The 22,487-nt window shown below is 35.8% G+C and overlaps 2 protein-coding genes across 2 annotated transcripts; one reads left to right on the top strand and one right to left on the bottom strand.

Annotated features, from left to right (window-relative positions):
* The first annotated feature begins 5,160 nt into the window (after positions 1-5,160).
* Positions 5,161-13,084, top strand: LOC133304768 (phospholipid-transporting ATPase 3-like). Its single transcript, XM_061504830.1, has 11 exons — positions 5,161-5,270; positions 5,347-5,410; positions 5,501-5,713; positions 9,311-9,476; positions 9,586-9,665; positions 9,762-10,001; positions 10,751-10,972; positions 11,059-11,226; positions 11,398-11,760; positions 11,854-11,960; positions 12,510-13,084. The coding sequence occupies exons 1-11, from the start codon at positions 5,182-5,184 to the stop codon at positions 12,814-12,816; spliced, it is 2,019 nt and encodes a 672-aa protein (XP_061360814.1). The 5' UTR covers positions 5,161-5,181; the 3' UTR covers positions 12,817-13,084.
* Positions 13,085-13,526: 442 nt separating this feature from the next.
* On the bottom strand, positions 13,527-20,677 carry LOC133304757 (disease resistance protein RPV1). Its single transcript, XM_061504813.1, has 6 exons — positions 20,196-20,677; positions 18,434-19,541; positions 16,826-16,859; positions 16,440-16,729; positions 14,258-15,874; positions 13,527-14,107 (listed from the first exon to the last, which is right to left on the bottom strand). The coding sequence occupies exons 1-6, from the start codon at positions 20,675-20,677 to the stop codon at positions 13,583-13,585; spliced, it is 4,056 nt and encodes a 1,351-aa protein (XP_061360797.1). The 3' UTR covers positions 13,527-13,582.
* Positions 20,678-22,487: the final 1,810 nt, after the last annotated feature.

The following is a 22,487-nucleotide window of genomic DNA, read 5'->3' as shown; positions in this document are numbered from 1 at the left end:
TTGAGGAGGGTAGTGTATGTTTGTCATATATACCTACCAAGGAGCAAACAACCGACATTCTCACCAAAGGATCACATAAACCCATCTTTGAGGATTTAATTAGCAAGTTGGGGATGATCAATATATATCTCCCAACTTGAGGGGGAGTGTAGAATATTCTAGAGTCTTTTACTTGTTTCTGGCTACTAGTATCTTTGAATAGTATTGAGAAAGGTTTTCAGTATATCGATATTGAATAATTACATGAGGAATGAGGAGTATTTATACAAGAAAAAATAGCTAAGCATGACTCAGCTATGACTCACCAAACCTAATCACAATCATAAGAATGACTCAGCTATGACTCACTAAACCTAATCACAATTAATTCTAATTAATTACAATTAATCCTAACTAATAGGAAATAAAAAACAATCAATCCTAATTAATCTTAATTATTCCTAATAAATAAAAAAGGAAAAATATTTGAATTTGAATTCTGATTTTCTACACTCCCCCTCAAGTTGGGAGGTAAATGTTGATCATTCCCAACTTGCCAATCAAGTCTTCAAAGGCTGGCCGGTGTAGGCCCTTAGTGAGAATATCTGCAATCTGTTGTTTGGTAGGAATATACACCATACATACACTTCCATCATCTATTTTTTCTTTGATAAAGTGGCGATCAACCTCCACATGTTTTGTTCTGTCATGGTGAACTGGATTTTGAGCAATACTGACAGCAGCCTTATTATCACAATACACTCTGACAGGTGGGGAAAAGAGATCTTCAATTCCTCAAGGAGTCTTCTTAACCAAATTCCTTCACAAATACCATGGGCTAGAGCCCGAAATTCTGCTTCTGCTCTGCTCCAGGCAACCACTGTTTGTTTCTTACTTCTCCAGGTCACAAGATTTCCCCAAATATAGGTGCAATATCCTGAAGTGGATCTTCGGTCCAATGCAGAGCCAGCCAAATCTGCATCTGTATATATTTCAATCATCCTCTTGTGTCCTTCCCAATTTAATATTGGGTTCAACTGGAGTCTCTGCTGGCTTGCACCCAAGCATTCCTGTTTCTTGTAACAGGTCTAGAATATATTTCTTCTGAGTTAAAGAAATTCCTGCCTTACTTCGAGCAACTTCCATGCCTAGGAAATATTTGAGAGATCCAAGATCCTTCAGTTCAAACTGATTAGCTAAACATTTCTTCAAAGAGCTTATCTCCTCACAATCATTACCTGTGACAATTATGTCATCAACATAAACAATGAGAATAGCAATTTTACCACCATTAGAGTGTTTTAAAAATAAAGTGTGATCAGTCTGAGCTTGGAGGAATCCTCTTCCCTTAACAGCTTGAGTAAACTTCTCAAACCACTCTCTAGGAGATTGTTTAAGACCATAGAGAGACTTTTTCAACTTGCATACTGAATCGTCTCCTTTTTCAAAACCAGGTGGTGGATCCATATAAACTTCTTCATGTAGATCACCATTCAAGAAAGCATTCTTTACATCTAATTGTTGCAAGGGCCAACCAAGATTTGCAGCAAGTGATAAAAGAACTCGGATAGTGTTAAGCTTGGCAACAGGGGCAAATGTCTCTTGATAGTCTATCCCATGAGTTTGAGTGAATCCCTTAGCAACCAGTCTGGCCTTATACTTGTTGATGCTGTTATCTGCATTAAACTTTATTGTGAACACCCACTTGCAACCTACTGTTTTCTTTCCTCTGGGTAATGCTACAGACTCCCAAGTTCCATTTTTGTTGAGTGCATCCATTTCTTCAAAGACTGCATTCCTCCATTTTGGATCATCAAGTGCTTCTTGGATATTTTTTGGTATTTTTGTACTGTCTAACATAGTGTTGAAAGCACGAAAACCTGGGGACAACTTTTCATATGTGATATGATGAGAAATAGGATGAGCAGTACAAGATCTAGTACCTTTTCGGAGAGCAATAGGCACATCTAGGTTGGCTGTATCAGTGTTGCTGGAACTAAGACTCGAGTCAGAATCCTGGCAGTCTAGAGGCTCCTGAGGTGATTCTCGCCTGCTGTAAAACTTTCCCCATTTCCCGGGAGGATCTCCATTATCTGACACATTAACTCCCCCTGTCTTTTGCATAATGACTCCCCCTGTCTCCAACGGCAAAGGCAAAACAACAGAATCATTTGGTTTCCAAGACTTATCTTCATCAACCCCAATAGACTCCCCCTGAAGAGAAGTCGAAGGAAAAAAAGATTGTCTCTCATCAAATGTGACATCCATAGAAACAAAGACCTTACGAAGTGAAGATGAGTAACACTTGTAGCCCTTTTGGTTAGGAGGATATCCTATGAAGACACATTTAATGGACTTAGGATCGAGCTTGGACCTTTGATGGGGAGGAACATGTACAAAAGCCACACAGCCAAACAACTTGGGAGGAAGGGAAGAATGAGCCCGAAAAGAGGGAAAGGTGTGGGTAAGACAAGATAAAGGAGATTGAAAATTTAGGACACGAGAAGGCATCCGATTGATGAGGTATGCTGCAGTCAAGACAGCTTCCCCCCACAAATATTTAGGGACATGCATGGTAAACATAAGAGCTCGAGCAACTTCAAGGAGATGTCTATTTTTTTCTTTCAGCCACCCCATTTTGTTGAGGGGTGTTAGGACAAGAACTTTGATGAAGAATACCATGCTGGCTGAGATAGTTTCCAAGAACAGAATTAAAATATTCAGTACCATTGTCAGTTCGAAGAATTTGGATAGAGGTCTGGAACTGAGTTTGAACCATAGCATGAAAGTTTTTAAAAATGGATGCAGCGTCAGACTTATCCATACCCAACATACCCTAGAGTGATCATCTATGAAAGTTATAAACCAACGAGCACCAGAGATATTTTTTTCACGGACTGGACCCCATATATCACTATGAATCAAGGTAAATGGAGAAGAATCATGATGGACTCTAGGAGGATAAGAAACACGAGAATGTTTTGCAACCTGACAAATATCACAAGAAAAAGAACTGGGATTTTTATTGATAAATAAGCTTGGGAACAACTTCTGAAGATAAATGAAATTTGGGTGTCCTAACCGACGATGCCACAACAAAACATCAGACAAACATACTGAGTGGTTCACAAATTATTTTCCTTCACAAGAATCTTTTTCTAAATAATAAAGTCCTTCCTCTCTAGCACTGCCAATCATCAGCCCCGAGTCCTGTTCCTGGAAAACACAAGCATTGACAGAAAACTTGGCAACACAATGTAACTCAGACGTAAGTTTGCTGATAGAGATAAGGTTACAAGTAAGAGAGGGAACATGAAGGACTGAGTTCAAAGTAATGTGTTCAGAAAGTTTAATGGATCCTTTTCGAGCAATAGTTGAGAAGCTGCCATCTGCTGTTCTTATTCGTGATTGTTGATAGTAAGGGGTATAAGAACAAAATAAGGTTGCATTACCTGTCATATGATCTGAAGCCCCTGAATCAAGAATCCATCGACTACTATTATCAACATGGAACGCTATACCTTGTTGAGCAACATTGCTGGATGGAAATTTACTTTCAATCAACATGGCTGCGTGTGGTAACGCGTAGGGCGGACGCTCCGTCCTTTCTCTAGCGCGTGGGGGCGCGTGGCTCAGTAGAATCCGATGGTCCTTCTTGAAACTTGTAGATCGGCTCCTTCTGTTTCGAATGGTGCGGATCTTGGCCGGAAATGTTGCCGGAAAAATTTTCCGACAGCTGCTGACGGCGGTGGAAAGCTGGGATTTTGCCTTCTATAGTGATTGGTAGCCTTACTTTGCTCTTGGGACTTTGTAGGAAGGGAAAATAACCTTAATAATGGTTGGAGGTTGAGTTTTCCGGCGTTGTGCCGCCGGTTTGACGGTGGTTGTGGTGGCTGAGTTTTCTCAGGACCAACCTGCTCTGATACCATATTGAAAAAGGTTTTCAGTATATTGATTTTTAATAATTACATGAGGAATGAGGAGTATTTATACAAGGAAAAATAGCTAAGCATGACTAAGCTATGACTCACCAAACCTAATCACAATCATAAGAATGACTCAGCTATGACTCACTAAACCTAATCACAATTAATTCTAATCAATTACAATTAATCCTAATTAATAGGAAATAAAAAACAATCAATCCTAATTAATCTTAATTATTCCTAATTAATAGGAAATAAAAACGAAAAAATATTTGAATTTGAATTCTGATTTTCTAGACACCTAGTTGGACTTTTCATATATATAAAAAACATGTGCATGTCTGCTAAATTATATGTTAGGAAGCATATCTGTGGTAACTGCCAATATATGATTCTGAATATAGAAGAGAGATTCTTATGTGCATTCGGTGTTCCATTCGTTTTATGACTGGACTGATAGGAAATTGCAGTTGTTTGACTAATACTGAATTCTGGACCAGAATACACCAATGTCAGTCATATCAACTGTCAGTTCTATATGATTAGGTTATTGGCTTCTACTTGGTGTAAATCACATTGTCTTTTTAAAGGAGCTTCCTTTACTGATATTTTGAGTGATTGGGTAGCTTTGATTCATTCATGTTTTTCTTAGTTCTTTGTTGTTTGTGTTTTCTATTATAAATAGGGAGGATAGCTAGTCCTTGCAACTGTTTGTAGTTATCTTCTCTTTGTCTTGATGGATTTTTTCTTCTATCAAAAAATTATCAAATGTCAGTTCTTCTTGGTCAACTGCACAAACTGAATGGTGCAAACCTGCATGTGTATAGTAGAATTTTCCATAAAAAAATGTTATCATATAAAAGCTTACTAGCTTGCAAATGATCTTTTTTAAATCTTGGGCTTGCTATTATACTAGTGAATTCAATCTTTCAGGATACCTTACGAGCTTATATAATAGTTTTGTGTCTTGGTTATGGAGGATATCTTTTTATCTTCCTCCTCCATTATTGTCCTTCATTTTTCTTAATTACAAAATTTGTTCTACTATTAAAACGGGTATGAGGTTTAAATTTGTTTCATCCTCGGAAGTTTGAGTCTGAATTGAGCCTTCATTTTAGAAACTCAGTCAAGTGGCAACCTGATTCCTTTATAACCCTAAATATGGCCTTTTATTCTTGATTCCATTACCAGTTTTAATAGAGCAACTAGGTTTTGAGTTAATTGCAGCTTGATTTGATCCTAATCAGTATTATTCTTTGCCAGACGTACACCTACGATGATATATGTTCGTGAATCTCATGTTGAAAAGATGGGAAAAATTCAAGATGTTTCGTACGAGATTTTGAATGTGCTTGAGTTTAACAGGTAATCATTTGTCCCTCTTTCTGGTACAAAGTTTCATGGTTTTGGATAGCATTTGTAATCTTTGTTCAATTAATAGTACAAGGAAGCGTCAATCTGTTGTATGTCGTTATCCAGATGGGAGGCTTCTATTGTACTGTAAGGTACTAGTTTCTCGAGACTTCTACACAACATTGAAATTGCATGACTTGGGCTAAGAAGATAACATCTTCCAAGGAACTTTCTTTTCACAGGGTGCTGATACTGTAATCTTTGAGAGATTAGCTGATGGTTATAATGACATAAAAAAAGTGACCAGGGAGCATTTGGAACAATTTGGATCTTCTGGACTACGCACATTATGCCTGGCTTACAAAGAATTACATCCTGATGTTTATGAAAGTTGGAATGAGAAGTTCATCCAGGCCAAATCTTCTCTACGTGATCGTGAAAAGAAGTTAGATGAGGTACATTTTATCCTACCCTAGTAGCTTCTATCTTAATTGTTGAGTAAGGAGGAAATGAGAAACATTTGGTGAAATCCGTGTTTGAACTACATAACAGAGAGTAGATTATGTAATCGAACAGTAATAGATACATAAATAAATCCCTCTTCTGCATGAACAACACCACAAGAATCGAATTAACTTCATATAAGTTATGTCATTGAGAACAGTGGGATTTTGCACAGCACCGGCTGATGAGAAAATCTTTTAGGCTTTGCATTTAAGTTTATGCAATAGGTTTTTGAACTTTCCCCCTTAAATAAACCTCTAATAAAAGCTTAACAGATTCTAACTGGAGTGTAAAGATTAGAAAGAAACCACTAGAGTGATGTAGTGGGAAGATTAGAAATAACTATTCTATTGTATTCAAGTTCGTCAGCGTCACTGCTAAAATTGGATCCATGCATACATTAGATATTTCATTATTTGTTTCAATTAAAAGGTGAAAAAATGATATATTATTCACTTAAGTAAACATGTAGAAGGTTACAATATTTATAGAGAAATCAATGAGCCTAAAAGAATAAACCCACATTCTAAACATAATTTGTCTAAATCCTAAATAAATCTGGCTAATAAAGGAAACAAATAATTACAGATATTTTTCATATTTTCAATAGTTTCCTTATTTTAGGAGTCGCATATTATTTTAGGGTGTGCATGAGAACCTTCCTATAATCAAATTTTTTTCAATTTCTATTCCTGGGAACAGAAATGGATAGAAGCAACATTTGACAAAACTGGTTTATTTTCTCGTTCCCGAGAATGAACCAATTCAATTTGTGTGCTGGGGAAGGAAAAAAAGAATAAATTTTTTTTAGCTTCTTTGTTTTTGGGCACAAAATGAGAATGACTTTTTTTCTCATCCTCTCTTCCCCTCACAGCCCCACCCTCTTCTTCCTAAACCCAAATCCCATCCTCTTCAACCGACCCATCGTTCCACCAAGAAGTCACAACGTGCAACTTTCGACCTCCATCATCGCCGGAAAACACAGTACCGCCAGTGACCTATACCCACACCGAAACCTTCCAACAACCCCATTGCCGCCATCCTCTTCCTTTTCCTTGAACTAAACCCAAACCTCCAAAACCACTATTCTTCCATGGGCCAACAAACCCACAGCCACCATGGAAGCTCCACCGCCGGTAAACCATCCCAGCCACCAAAGACAGCCATTCGTCCAACTCAACTCCATCGCACCACCATCTTCTTCACTATCCAATCGCCACCACAACCGGATCACTCACCGTCTAAACACCTTCGTACAACCATGCCCAATCCATCGTCCAAGCCTACCGCCTTCCTCCATCGAACCATCCTAGTCTCTGCCAACCACCACCTTCAGCACCCACTCCCACAGCCACAGTGAAAGCCCCATTTCATTTTCCATTAACCTCCAAAAGCCCAGACCCACCTTGACTGACCCTTCTCTTCGGCCATCAATCAGCCATTCCCATTCAATGCAACATCAATTATTTTTGCATTGTGGCTTTTAGATAATAAAATATTATAATTTTTTAGATAATTTTTTTTTAAATATGAAATGTTGGCATTTTGGTTAAAATCTATTGCGATTTGTTATCTTATACAATTGATCAAATCTGTAAACAAAAAGTAATTCTGATTTTCCGAATAAAAAAAATGTGTTAACAAATATAATTTTGATTCTCGGAATAAAAATAAAATGTGTTAACAAACGTAATTCTGATTCTCAAAACTCTTCCAAGGTACAAAATCAGAAAATACTGTTTCATCTCAGAAAACAGTGCTGGGGAATAGAATGGTTGTCATGCACACCCTTAGTTGTCCCGTTACTAATCCACAGCCATAGTGCAATCATCACAGTTGCTATCTTGCATGGAAAAGTCTTCCTCTTCTAGTAGCTAATGTGTTTTATAGACCTTTCAAGTGACCTAGTGTTTTTCTTTTGACAAAGTTTACTTATTCAACCATCTCACTAGGGATGTAAAGGGGTTGGGTCAGGTTACGCTTTGCTCTAAATAGGTTAGACGTAAAATGTTTTGAGCTTGGACTGACATATTAGTTTTGTGTAAGCTAAATTATAGGTTTGTCTAGCCTATATTTAAAAATAAAAGACTTGACCTGGGTCTGTTAGCATATATAAGTCTATCAGGACTTCAATACCTATAAAAAATTAGAAAAAATAAATAAAATAATATTATTTTATTTATTTTATTTTAAATAAATATGATATAGATTGACCTGTAAGCTTATAGGCCAAACCTTGCAAAAACACATCTATGGCCTATTTTCTAATAGGTTTTTTAAGGCTTGAATCTGTTCTGTTTTACTAAGTATACTAGGCTAGGCCGTATGCCCTTGGTAGGCCGCCTAACCCATTTACAACCCTGTTCGTCTGCATGTTGGGGTTTTTTTGCTGTTCGCCTGGTTCTAACCAAATACGCTCTCTGCTGCCTCCTCTGTTGCAAGTCTTCTCTGGCCACTGCAACCATGCATTTGCATTTTCTGGTTGGCCACTGCCGTGTCGTCTTTCTAGCAGCTAGCTGCACAACTTTTCAGCCATTGCCGCCGCTGTCTCTTTGTCGTGTCACCTTTTGGCCGGCCTTTTCTTAGTCATCTGCTATTGGTCACTGCTGAGTTGTCATTTCATCAGTAGTCCAATATCTTCAGGCTGTTGTGCATAGCTTCTTTGGCAACCGCTGCTGCAAAAAAAACTTTTCTGGTGACCTCTGAATCTGGAGTGGCTCCTCCTATTCGGCTTAACTTGGTGGACCTACTTTGATCCAGCTAGCCACGCTCCTGCATGCACCACCTCTTTGCGCTGCTGGTCATCTTCTCCGGTGAATTCTTTGCTGCACATGACTGCGTGTGAAGCTTGTTTTTTGGGCTGCAACCACAACTGTAATGGTTGTCCCAGCCTCCTCTCTCCTCATTTGGTGTTTTCCACTTTTCCTCCCTCACTCATAGTCCGTTGGTGACTGTCCAGCTATTTCCGCTGCTGTGCAGGCCTTCCCATGTTCGTGTGGCCCTCTCTTGTCCATAGCACCCACATCTTAGTTTTTGTTGTTGGTCCATGAGCACCCAAACCTTAGTTGTTGCTGTTTACCATGTTTGTATGTTCTGTTTGGTTACTCTTTTTCAATGCCAGTATAACATTGGGGGTTAGAAATTTGGAAGACATTTCTTGTGGTTTGTAGCTTCCCAATGTTGTCCTTGAATGAGACTTTTTAGATCTTGCTGTGTTATTATTCCAGCAATGCTTATCTTTCCGACATCTCCAACATCCTTGAGTTGCCTTTCCAGCCATGTTTTGTGGAGCCTAGATTATATTGTTAGTTCTTTTTTCATTTTTAAGGTATCATTTGTAACAAGCTTAAAGCTTAATGGAGTATCCTAGATGATCTCTTAAGAATAGTTTCCCTATTTTCTTATATTTCATGATTTGTTTCCTTATTTTAGGAGTTCTCTACCTAGTATAGATTGGGCTTATTACTTTGTCTATTGTATCACACCATTCTCTTCCTAAATCACTACTTTTTACAGTATTCTTACTGATACCTATGAAAATAATACAGGTGGCAGAACTTATAGAAAATGATCTCATTTTGATTGGTAGCACTGCCATTGAAGACAAGCTTCAAGAAGGAGTACCAGCCTGCATAGAGACTCTTCAGAGAGCTGGCATTAAAATTTGGGTGCTTACAGGTGACAAGATTGAAACAGCAATTAATATTGCCTATGGTGAGTCTGCTTTGAATGGAGCTAGTTCTTCTGTATGTTGATAATTGTGTGCCTAATGAAATGTAGTTATTACTCATTTTATATGTGTGTTTCCACCCTTTGGCTGCAGCATGCAATTTAATAAACAATGAGATGAAGCAATTTATTATCAGTTCAGAAACTGATGCAATTAGAGAAGTTGAAGACAGGGTAAGCTCCAATTTTTAACTTCCATGTTTTGCTTATGTAATTCTTAATTCTTATATTTCTGGCTTTCACATTTGTATTCTTTTGTATTTTCTTTAGGGGGACCAAGTAGAAATTGCACGATTTATTAAAGAAGTAGTGAAGATAGAGCTGACAAAGTGCCTTGAGGAAGCACAGAACTATTTTAGCTCTCTATCTGGACCAAAATTAGCACTTGTAATTGATGGGAAATGTCTGATGTATGCATTGGATCCAAGTTTAAGAGTCATGCTACTGAATTTGAGTTTGAATTGTCATGCTGTTGTTTGCTGCCGAGTTTCTCCTTTACAAAAAGCACAGGTAAAACTCATGCACCAAGGCAAATAACTTATTTCTGCTAACCTAATTATTCTTGTTGATATGTAGAGAGTTTATATTAAGTGATTAACATTTTTCCTGTCACAGGAGATAAAGTTATCTGCTACAACACAAAACGATGTCGTTTTTGTGATTTGGAAAAAAATATATAGAGTTTTTAATAATATTCATGGTACAAGAGGAAAGTAAAATTTCCAAAATACTCGACATTTTTTTTCCTAAATCCCAAAACGACGTCATTTTGGGGTTGATGGAAATAATTTTATCTCCTGTCGCAAGAGAAACATTTTCTCCTTATATTAAGTAAGAAAGCAAATTTTAAATCAATTTTTGCCTGATTTAGTAGGAGTATTTTCCCCCTATATCTCCATTTATTTCTTTCTTTACCTTTTCCTTTTGTCTTTTTTCTTCCCTATCTTTTTCCCATTTTATTTTTCCTTTTATTTCTTTAATTTTTTATTTTTACTATTTTCTCTTATGTATTTTTCTCTCTACTTTTACTTTATTTTATTTATTTATTTAATATTTATTGCTATGTTTTAATTTCTAGTGTTATTTTTATTTTTATCCTTTTTTTCCTTCAATGTTTTTGTACTTTCCCATTGACTCCAACTAGTTTGGGATAAAGGTACTATTGATGTTGATATTAATGTTAATGTTAGTAGGAGTGCTTGGAGTTACCTGCCTAGTAGAATGTATGGGTTGTTTAGCTTATAACTGTATGCTTACAGGTCACAAGTCTGGTGAAGAAAGGTGCACGGAAAATAACACTTGGTATCGGTGATGGAGCCAATGATGTTAGCATGATTCAAGCTGCTCACGTTGGTGTTGGCATAAGTGGGTTGGAGGGGATGCAAGCCGTGATGGCTAGTGATTTTGCTATCGCACAGTTTCGTTACCTTGCGGATTTGCTACTTGTTCATGGCCGGTGGTCTTATCTTCGAATATGCAAGGTGTTGTGTTTTTGTGAGCTATACAATGGTTTTCATAGCTGCCTTTTTTTTTTCTTGGTAGCATCCATGAAAATTGGTTATTGCAGGTGGTGACATACTTCTTTTACAAGAATCTGACGTTCACTCTTACTCAGTTTTGGTTTACCTTTCAAACTGGGTTTTCTGGCCAGAGATTCTATGATGACTGGTTTCAGTCATTATATAATGTTATCTTCACTGCCCTGCCTGTCATCATCGTTGGACTATTTGACAAGGTATCACATTCTCTCCAATCATCTGAATTTGTAAACTATTTTTTGGAGGGGGAGAGGGGATTTTTACATACCATTTGCTTTTACCGATTGCCTTCTGTGCTTCACCAGTTACAGTAGATGCTTTATTTCAAATGATTACATGTATTGATTATTTACGTGTACCTTTGCAAGGATGTCAGTGCATCTTTATCCAAGAAGTATCCTGAACTATACAGGGAGGGAATAAGAAATGTCTTTTTCAAATGGAGAGTTGTGGCTATATGGGCCTTTTTCTCTGTCTACCAGTCTCTAATATTCTTCTATTTTGTGAGTACGTCAAGTTTAAGTGCTAAAAATTCAGCAGGCAAGACATTTGGGCTCTGGGATGTCAGTACAATCGCCTTTACATGTGTTGTTGTAACTGTCAACTTGCGACTTCTTATGATTTGTAATTCAATCACAAGATGGCACTATATTAGTGTTGGTGGAAGTATATTAGCATGGTTTATTTTTGTTTTTATATATTCAGGGATCAGAACTCCTTATGATCGACAGGTGAATTCTCTGTATTGAAAATTTAAGTTCCTACTATCCTTTTTACCCCTTGGAAAAACACTGCTAACTTAAGTTCTATTCATTTACCTGCAGGAGAATATGTATTTTGTCATATATGTCTTGATGAGTACATTATATTTCTACCTCACGCTATTTCTTGTCCCTATTGCGGCACTTTTTTGTGACTTTGTTTACCAAGGGTAAGGTTCAGATTAGAAGAACGTTTGGCTCATATTTTTGGGTATGCTTGCTTGTGAAGGGGATATCATTATAGTGTTGGGGCTGCAGGAATCTAGTTACCGAAAATTAGATACACAAAGCATGGATCACTTCTGCATGGAAATTTTTAATTCGATTGTACATGAAGCATTTTCTTTAAATATCCAAGTTGAGCCATGTTTTGGAAGTCAACCTGTTATATAAGCAGAAGGGTTTTAGTTTTCAACTTTCAAGAACTACTCATTTTTTTTGCTATGGATGTTTAACTGATGATAACCGTTGCTGTAATATGATCTTTTGTGGTAAGCATGATATGTTTTGCACTTTGGCACCATAATCAATTTATCGTGTGGACACGTGACCCACGCATTACAATTAAATGAGAATCTTATGTCAATTTCATGTATGATTGCAGCAGATAACTTGGGAGGGTGTAAAAATATTGAACTCATTGATAACTATGTTCTAGTGGTCTCTGTTTCTATTCCTACTACAGGATTTTTACCTTTATTTAGTTCATCTGGTTACAGGGTTCAGAGATGGTTCTTCCCCTATGATTATCAGATTATTCAAGAAATGCATAGATATGAGAGTGATGACAACAGCAGGGCACAACTGCTAGAGATAGGGAACCAGCTGACTCCAGCAGAGGCAAGGAGCCATAGCATATCTCAACTCCCACGTGAGATATCGAAGCACACCGGGTTTGCTTTTGATTCACCTGGTTACGAATCCTTTTTTGCTGCACAGTTCGGTGTATATGCCCCACAAAAGGCATGGGATGTTGCAAGACGAGCTAGCATGAAATCTCGGCCAAAGATTGGACAGAAAAAGTAATTCGGAGTAGGATGATTGTACATTTACTTTTAGTTTTGGTTTTTCGTTTTGAGAGCTAGCCGTAGGAGATTTATAAAATTAGCACGTGCCGTAGTAAATATTGGTCATTTTCTTTTAGGCAAATATCTGTAATTTTCTTTTAGGTATATTGTCTTTTTCTTCCCGCCTTGTCAGTTGTTTCTTTGGGGGAAGTAGAGCAGGTTTTTCAGGATTGTCACAGATGTATATTCTACTATTTTTAGTAAGTCAGGCATTTTAATCAAAAAATTAGAGGTTGTGTGAATTTTTATCAGTTTCTCTCAATACTCTTTTTTTTTTTCTTTTAGTATTTTTAGCGGATTTAGTCCTTACGTTCTGGATATATGCAGACTCTCGGATTGTTTGAAGGCAACGCAGCAAGTGTTGAATGTTAGGAAAACATTTCATTTTGTTGTAGCCCCCCAACAGTCCAACACAACGATATCGGTGTCTGGTTTAGTGATGGAAACTCAGTTAAATAGCGCTAATAAGCAAATGCCAGGATGCGCCATTGCCGGATAAATTAAAAGCATTCTTTAACATTCTTTACCGACCTAATTGGCCAACATGATAATTCTTTCCAAATCGTTACAAAACTATTTGATGCGTTTAATACAAAAGGGAAACTACTGAATGCCAATATGAGAACTATATCCAGTTCAAATAGTCAAAAGATGTCACATAGAGCATGATTGCATGACTGCATGTTCTTTTTTCTATTTCTTGCAGTTCATCTGAATAACTATATTCACACAAATAGGTCATGCTCTGCAATAGAGTTGAAGAACTTGGCTAATTTTTGTGAAACTGAGTATTGACATTCGTCTAGTGATCCTTCATCTCCCTCATAATCATCATCACCTTCAAAGACTAAATAAATTCCACAGTTCTTCAGCTCCAGCCCCTCAACATAGGGTGGGTTTCGCTTTGTCAAATGTAAGGTATATCTATCTTTTAACTGAAAAACCAACGGAGTATGAGCTCCAAATCTACGCACAAAAATATGGTCTTCATTTGTCCTAGGTACTCCTAGCAGGCGAAACGTTGTGCTATATACATTATCAGTCAAATTGAAGATTTTTCCTTGAACATCCACTATCTGCAGTTCATCTCTTTGGTTTTCAGGTATATGGTTGAAAGAGAGCACCCCAACACAAACAATACCTTTAAGTTCGCGGTTTCTTCGCTTGGAAAAGACCACTGATTCCCCAGAAAACCAATCTGGAACTCTGCTTCCAGGCATAATCAAAATCTGTAATTTTTTAAGTAGAACCTGGGACAAAATTTACACCAAGTGTTGATACAACGTAAAAAAAAAAAAAAAAAAACTTGACAATATATAAAAGGAAGCTCTAAGAGAGTGTATTCAAGTCGCATACGCCCTTGAAAGATGAGATCAGAGTTAGAAAGAGAAATGACAAACCTTGGAAAATCTTCTCTTTACGGCAAGGGAGCATCCAATGCATCCACTCATGTACAACCTTCTTAAGGACTTCAAATGTTCAAGACCTGGTATATCCACCACCTTTTCACAATTTGTAAGGTTCAACTCCTCTAAGTTCTCCAAGTTTGAAATATCAGATATGTACTGTACTGCAGTACAGTTTGCAATATTAAGCTCTTCTAAGCTAGAGGGAAGAGGAGGCAAAAACATGAGCTCCCTGCAATCTGACAACAAAAGTTTTTTGAGACAGGAGAGGCCTGTCATGCTGGTTGGAAGACTGCAAATGTTGTTGTGGCCTAAACTTAAAGTTTCTAGTGATGATAGCTTTTCAAATTCATCTGGAATTTTTCCAAATATTCTCCATCCATGAGCATTTAGCTCTTCCATCAAGGTTAGATTGCAAAAAGAAGTTAAGATTGCCTCTGAATTAGGTTCTTCTTGTTTGTTAGGAATTATGATCCCTGTAGGCATGTTGTTTGCAACCATATTAAGATAAGGTCTTCTTTCCATGTCCAGTTTTACCAGGCTTGAAAGCATCCCTAAGCTATCAGGCAGATGTATAACTGCTGTTTCCTTCATCTGTAACCATTGCAAAGATTTCAAATTCCCAATGGAGGCTGGAAGCCTTTGGAGCTGTTTGCACATATCTAATCTCAACCGAATAAGGTTTTCCAACTTTCCTATTGATTCTGGCAATTCAGTAATGTTAGTCTTATACATGTCCAATGTGGTAAGAGCTGACAAATAGCCAATTGATGTTGGTAGAATCTTGAGATGTTGACAATTTCTCATCTCAAGCTTTTGTAGCATTTTCATGCCTCCAATTTGATCTGGCAAATCGGTAATTGATGTCCCATCTAACTGAAGGTCAACAATAGAAACTAAGGCTTCTATTGACACAGGCAATTTGTCAATAAAAGTGCAGCCTCCGAGAGACAGTTTCCTTAAATATGATAAAGAACCAATAGAAGAAGGTAATTCTTTAATTCCACTGACGCCAAAAAATAATTGTGTCAATGAAATTAGTTCCCCAACAGAGTTAGGAATCACAGAGAGGGACTTACACCCCACCAAACCAAGCATCTCAAGGTTTTCCAATGAACCAACAGAATCAGGCAATTCCTCCAATGCTGTATGGTTGAGTGACAATTCTTGCAGGGAGCACAGTTTCCCAATGCAACTAGGTAACCTCTTCAAAAACTGGCATTTATTTGCACTTAACTTTTCAAGTTTTGTGAGGTGGAAGATGGACTCAGGTAACTCAGTTATAGCAGTGTCATCAAGAAGAAGTTGTCTTAAAGAGACCATGCAGCTTATGTCTTTTGGTAATGCTTTCAATTTCCAGCAGCCACAAAGAATAAGGTCCTCAAGATTTTTCAGCCCAGAGATATCACCAGGTAATTCTATAAGGTTATAGCAGAGGCGCAAGTTCAAGTGAACTAAGGTACTTAGATTTCCAAGTGATTCATGAATCCCAGTTAAAAGAGTGCATGCCTCCAAAACAATCTTGTTCAGAGATAGATACCCACTTAAATCAGGAATTGCTGCCAAATTGTGGCAACTGGAGAGGTTTAAAACCATCAAGTGCTTAGCCACCTGGCAAAGAAACATCCAAGTTTTGAAATCATTGATAAATATAAAAAAAATACACACTCATTTTATTCCTCCAAAATACAGTGACATTTATTTATTCCTCTACAATAAAGTTAACATCAATTTAGTTCCTCCATCATAAATTTTATATATATATATTTAGTTCCTCCCTTAATATTAAAAAACGACATGAATGTCACGTGTATATTTGGAAAATTAAAATTAATGTTTACTTTATAAAAAGGAAACAAGAAAATATAATTTAATTAAGGGTTCGCTTTTTTTACAGTAAATGTAGATAATTTATTTATATTGAGCCTAAAACGACGTAGTTTTGAGGTGAAAATCAAATTATTTTTGCAATTATAATTTATTTTAAATTTATAATAGTCTTTTTTATTATAATTTTTTAATTTTTCAACCCAAAACGACGTTGTTTTGAAAACGAATCTAGATAATTTATCTATCTTCACTGCACAAACGTTAAAGCCTTCAATTAAATTTAAATAGAAAAACTTCCTATTCATGGACTCATTGATAACAAAGTTTAGTTGATTAGAAAGCAAACCTTGTTATTGTGCCTGCCCCACAGCGTTTCAATCTTACTTTCCGAGAGATCAATCACTGCAAGTTCCAAAGGATTATAGCTAGAAGGCATATACCTTAATGGACATTGTTTCCATTGTAACCACTTCAGTCCTGGAGGGAGACATCTAAATTGTCCTTCCAATCTCGAATAATTAATTTGAAGCAATCTTAAGGAAACCATTGGTTGAAAGTGCTTTGTCTTAAGTGTAACCTGTTTTGCTTTCTCTTCTCTATCCCGCACATACTTTTTATACTTCTCTTTTATACATGCTGAAGCAGATTTATAACTGGGATTTTGTCGAAAGTTATCCCAAGTAATTTCATCAGGAGAGCGATCTCTAGGATTAAGTTTGTTCCTCTTTACACAGTCTAGGACAATCCCTTGAACACTTCTTGTTCCCTGCATGCACCATTGATTGTTAAATTTCCAAGAAATTAAATTGATGAAAATTTACAACTATTGTGATTATTTTGAAAAAGGTTTCTTCATTATTTCACATTGACAACTTACTCCAAATGAAAAACCTGAGCATCATTATTTATTTATTTATTAGGGGAAGCATATTATAACAACTAAGTTACTATTAATATTATTACTAATCAATTTCACCGTTAGATCGATTATATTGATCCAACGGTTATATTTATTTTCATCTTTGTATGGTTATAATTTCTTATATTTAATATGTTATATTTATTTTCACCTTTGTATGGTTATGATTTTCCATATTTAATATTTTTACATTAAATATAGGAAATCATAATCATACAAAGATAAAAATAAATATAACCGTTAGATCAATATAATCAATCTAACAATATGAAATTGATTGATAGTAACTCTAATGGGTTGTTATAATATTCTACCCATAAATACTGATTATCTTTCTTTGCACTCCGCAACTCCTTTTTTTTGTGTGTAAATTGTACGATAATAAGAATATAATTAAATAATTTTTATTTTTATGATTTTGAAAGTACATATCATGTTAATTTGAATGTATATCAATAAAGTGTTAAAAAAATTTAGATTAATATAGTATTTTATAAATATGATTTGTATGATAGAAATTTTTAATACAACAACAGATTTTGAGATGAAATTACTTTGTAAAAAGTTATTTAATAATGTAAAAGTAATTTTAACTTATATTTGGGTAAAGTGAAAACCGATCCCTCTTATGTCTGGTGTATATATAGAGATGAGGAATTGATATACACCGGTGTAACACTGAACATTTTTATTTAATTTAATAGCTTTATATACAATATGATTTTTATTACCTTGATTATTTGTGTTAACTCTTATAAAAAGTTAAACAAAAATAAAAATATAATCAAATGATTTTTACTTTCATATATTTCAAAAATATATATAATATTAATCTCGATGTATATTAATAAAGTATTAAATAATTTTGGATTAATGTAATATTTTATAAATATGATCTATGTGATAGAAACTTCTAATCTAATGGGGAGTTTGAAATAAAAAAAGTTATTGAATAATATTGTATGAGTGATTTTAACTCAAATAATATAAATAGATCTCTTCTCATATACCTCGAGCATAAGATTTAATATTTTTACACCATTTAATAACTTCATCATATATTAGCGCGTAAACGAAATCATTAGATAGACTTTTTAAAAGTATTCGACACCTAAATTACACAAGGGTTTAGCGTATGTTCTTCAAATAAGGTAATTTGTGTCTTTTTAATTTTTTATTCTATGTATTTTTAGTAGTATATAGTTATAACATGAAAAATTATTTTTTTATTTTATTTTTCACATCAGCTGATGTGATTGAGGAAAGAGTAAAAAAAAACTTTTTATATTATAACTATACAGTATGCACTACAAAAAATATATAGAGTGAAAAAACTAAAAGTAAAAAACTTACATTCTTTTAAAGCATTTTCCCGTTACAGAAAATGTAAGGGAAGAAACAGGAAAGTCTACAACATTTACCTTGTTAGTCTTCAAGACAGTAAAGATTTCATCACGATCCCAGAGCCTGCTACGTAGACCACAATCTAAAAGGTTTTCATTTTGAACAATTTGCCTTCCCATGTCTCTAAGTTGATCATGCATCCACACGATACTATCCTTAGTGATTTTAATCAAACATTTTGCAGTGAGAACTGTTATAGCTATCTCTCCTCTAAAACCACAACCATTCAATATATCAATCACATCATCCCTATTCATTTCCATTTGCACAAACAAACAAGCAATGTCAAGGAATATAATCTTCTCTTGTTCATCTAAAGCATCAAAACTTATCTTCAACACATCCTGAAGACATGAAGGACGAATCTGTTGTTTCAGCTTCTCCAAAGCATCTTTCCATTCCTTAATCGTCCTCTTATCAAATAGAAAAGACCCAAAAACTTCCAAAGCCAAAGGCAATTTTCCTGTGTGACTCACAATTTCATTTGACACATCCAAAAATTCACCAGCAAGTTCCTTTCTTCTCATTGCATGGTAACAGAATAATTCTAGTGCTTCAGGGGATTCCAATACTTGCACCTCATATTTCACATTAACATAACTCTCATGTAAAACTCCTTGATCCCTTGTGGTTATTACTACACGGCTTCCTTTATAAAACCATTCCCTCTTACCAATCAAAAAATCAAGCTGCTTTACATTATCAACATCATCTAGGATTAACAGAACTCGATTTTCCTCTACTATTCTTTTGATAGCAGAAATACCATCATTGACAAGATTAATCACTGTTCCACCAGGGGAAAGATCACCAAGAATTCTGTTTTGAAGAGAAATCAAACCATCATCATGTTTTGAAACTTCTCTAACATTTGAAATGAAGCTACGACGCTCAAAATGAACAACAAGGCTGTTGAAGAGGCTCTTTGCCAATGTTGTCTTACCAACCCCACCCATCCCATACAACCCCAAAACTCTTACATCATTGGATTTCACATCAAGTAACTTTCTCAACTCTTCAACTCTATCATCAAGCCCAACTGTATATTGAGCCACAGTCAGTGGAGTATTCCTCATCTGCTTCAAAACCGTTTTCACCAAAACTCGAATGAGCTTATCACTGTCACTGAAATTTAAAAAAAAAAAAAAAAAAAATGGTTGGAAAATTAGTGATCCACATAATAAAACCAAAACAAGAAACCAAGTAAACTAAAATTAAAAATAAGTGAGACTCGTGTGGCAGTCCATGTCTTGTTTTGATATGATTAATGTTCCATATTCAATGCAACTAAAATATGACTATTTGGGAGGGTTCTAAAGCCTTAATTCTCGACTCGTACCGAATCGGATTAGTTGCGAAGCAACGAATCATATCAAAAAAAATATTTTTAAAAAAAAAAAAATATGACTATTTTTCTTAAAATAGCGTGGGTTGGATTCCTTATAGTTATAGCTCTGGAGAGTTTGAAGAGATTCAAACTCAAAATCGAATTAGTTAAATCGAACACCTATTATTAAAAAAATGTGACTATTTTCCCTTCTCCGATTTAAGAATTTCATTATTAAATTTTCTTAAAATTATGATAGTACTACACTTTTCACATAATATGACAAAACAAGACTAGAGACACTCATGTAAAAACAAAATTTCAGATAATATTAAAAAAATAAAGAAGTGGATAAAGTAATTACGCTCATAATCATGCTTTCCTAACTTGTACGTAATACAAAGCATATCAAAATTGATAATTACATAAAACATTAGATAGAATAGAACCACCTGTTGTGATTAGAAACCCAACCAGCGATTCCACCCACTTTGGTCATGGCATCCCTCCACGACTGAACCTTCTTTTCCTGAAACCTGTCTATGTGGGACCTGAAAGCCTCTTCAAAGGGACCCTTTTGTTTTCGGACATCCGACGGGTCGACCCGATAGAAAACGGGCAAGATCAGCCTCCCACAGTCGCAAATCTTCGCTAACTCCTCGAGGCACCAATGGGACGATGCATAATCAGGAGATAGAATTATAACAGAGGCTGCAGAGTCTTCAATGGCCTCCAAAAGACTCTCCTTGATCTCGTCACCACGATCCAACCCGTCATCATCACGGAACACCCGAACCCCGTTACCATGGAGCGCGTCGTAGAGGTGCTTCGTGAAAGTCTCGCGCGTGTCGGTGCCTCTGAAGCTCAGGAACACGTCCCAACGGAGCCTGAAAGACGCCGGAGACGATGACGCGACGTCACTTACCGGTGACATTGCTCTTTGTTGATTAACGTGCGGAAAATAAGAGAAGAAGAAGGAAAGGAAAACCCTTCTTTTTGAAAAATGATTACTTGGAGTTTTCGACGTGAAGGTGGGTGCTTTCTTTGATGGGCATTGAAGAATTGTGGAGTACGAAGTGGGGCTTCAGTTTCACACTTGTGGGTCCTGCATGCACATGTGTTGCTGTAGCTAGTACTGTGATGTGAAGAAGAAAGAAGAAGTCAAAGCAACATATATGGTTCTGCGTTGAAGCCAATGAAGGGAAGAACTTGTCCCAACAAGCAACTGACTTTTGTATTTCTTTCTTAATGCAAGTGTCTGTAGAAAAAAAATATCCACTAACCCTTTCTTTTGAGTTTTAAGAAAAAATAATATTCATATTCATCATTTATATTTTATCATTCTTACATCATTTATTGATAAAACAAGAAAAATACATGTTTCAACACATGTTTTCTTTAAAAGAAGCCGGTGTAAAAAAAAAATAAAAGTATTTCTCTAGTCAATAAAATTATTTCTATCAACCTTAAAATAATGTCGGGATTGTTAGAGGTAACTTTATCTCTTACGAAGTGTTTGGTATATGAGAAATTTTATTTTCTTAGAAAAGTGACATTGAATTTCTTATTTTCTCATATTTGATACAAGGATGTGCAAAAAAATTATGGGAAAATTACAATCCCAAAATTCTGATTTACACACAAATCCCAATCCATAATACCATCCAACATGTGGCATTTTGAAAATCTCATCCAATTGGAAAATTTGGTAATTTTTTTTGGACAAAATTAATCCCGTCATCTTCTTATTTCTTACTCCATTATTGCTAAGTGTAACATCTGGTTCTAGAACCGATTTGTTAACATCATATATGATATTGAGCGCAATTATAACCATAGAAGTTAAATTAAAATACAGCTAAACTTTTTCTTTTTAACATTGGACTTTCCTGTTAAACTCCTTTCTGTATTTAAACAAAACGACACTGTAATTATAACTGAAACATAATGCAGAATAATAGAACACTGCTTATTCATATCCTACACCTTGTATAAGGCACCACCATGGAGTCCCCATAAACTTACATGGCATGACACCTAACTTAAAATCTTACTTGTGCTGAACCATGTTGATGTTTTCTAAACTGAGACCACTACACTTAACCATTAACTCCAACATTTTCATTATGATAAACTAGACGTGAAGGGCTTTCCGAAAATGTATTACATTAACCATTTGGTTAAGTATAGCCGGAGTTATTAAACTCGCAAGGTAGCTGACGAAATCGAACTTTCAAAATTATAGCATTAACTTCAATCCTAAACTGGTATTGATATACTCACCCAAGGCTCTGAGATTTTACATGGTTATAGCCCTACATGTTAACTTCACATAGGTCCAAACCTCACTCAATTTGGAGCTTTGTAGCTCAAGTTATGCCAATTTACAAATCTATATCCGTGCTGATTTTGGGCAACGTGTTTTAGTGCACTCTTCGAACACATTTTTCTTCCGGTATCGCACTTTAGTGCGCTCCAACTCTCTTTCAAAGCCAAATGACATTTTTAGGCCACCTAAAATGCTTTATCGCCCCCTAGGACGCTTTAGTGCGCTTAAACAGATAGATAATTAAAAACGATTAGGTGGATGGGTATGAAGCCAGTTGATGAATGATGAGTCTCCAATTTATTATGTATTAAGCGTTAATATGAGCATGAAATTGATTTAAAAGTTATGAGAATTATAATTAAAGTGTTATTTTATTCTCAATAATATTCTCATAAAAATTCTTATATTTTGCAGT

Source organism: Gastrolobium bilobum, unplaced genomic scaffold (assembly GCF_033153095.1).
Source record: "Gastrolobium bilobum isolate Gb01-03AN ecotype WA unplaced genomic scaffold, APGP_CSIRO_Gbil_v1 utg4323, whole genome shotgun sequence".
Lineage (NCBI taxonomy): Eukaryota > Viridiplantae > Streptophyta > Magnoliopsida > Fabales > Fabaceae > Gastrolobium > Gastrolobium bilobum.
Note: the sequence above shows the minus strand (reverse complement) of the source record. Positions and strands in the feature narration are given on the sequence as shown.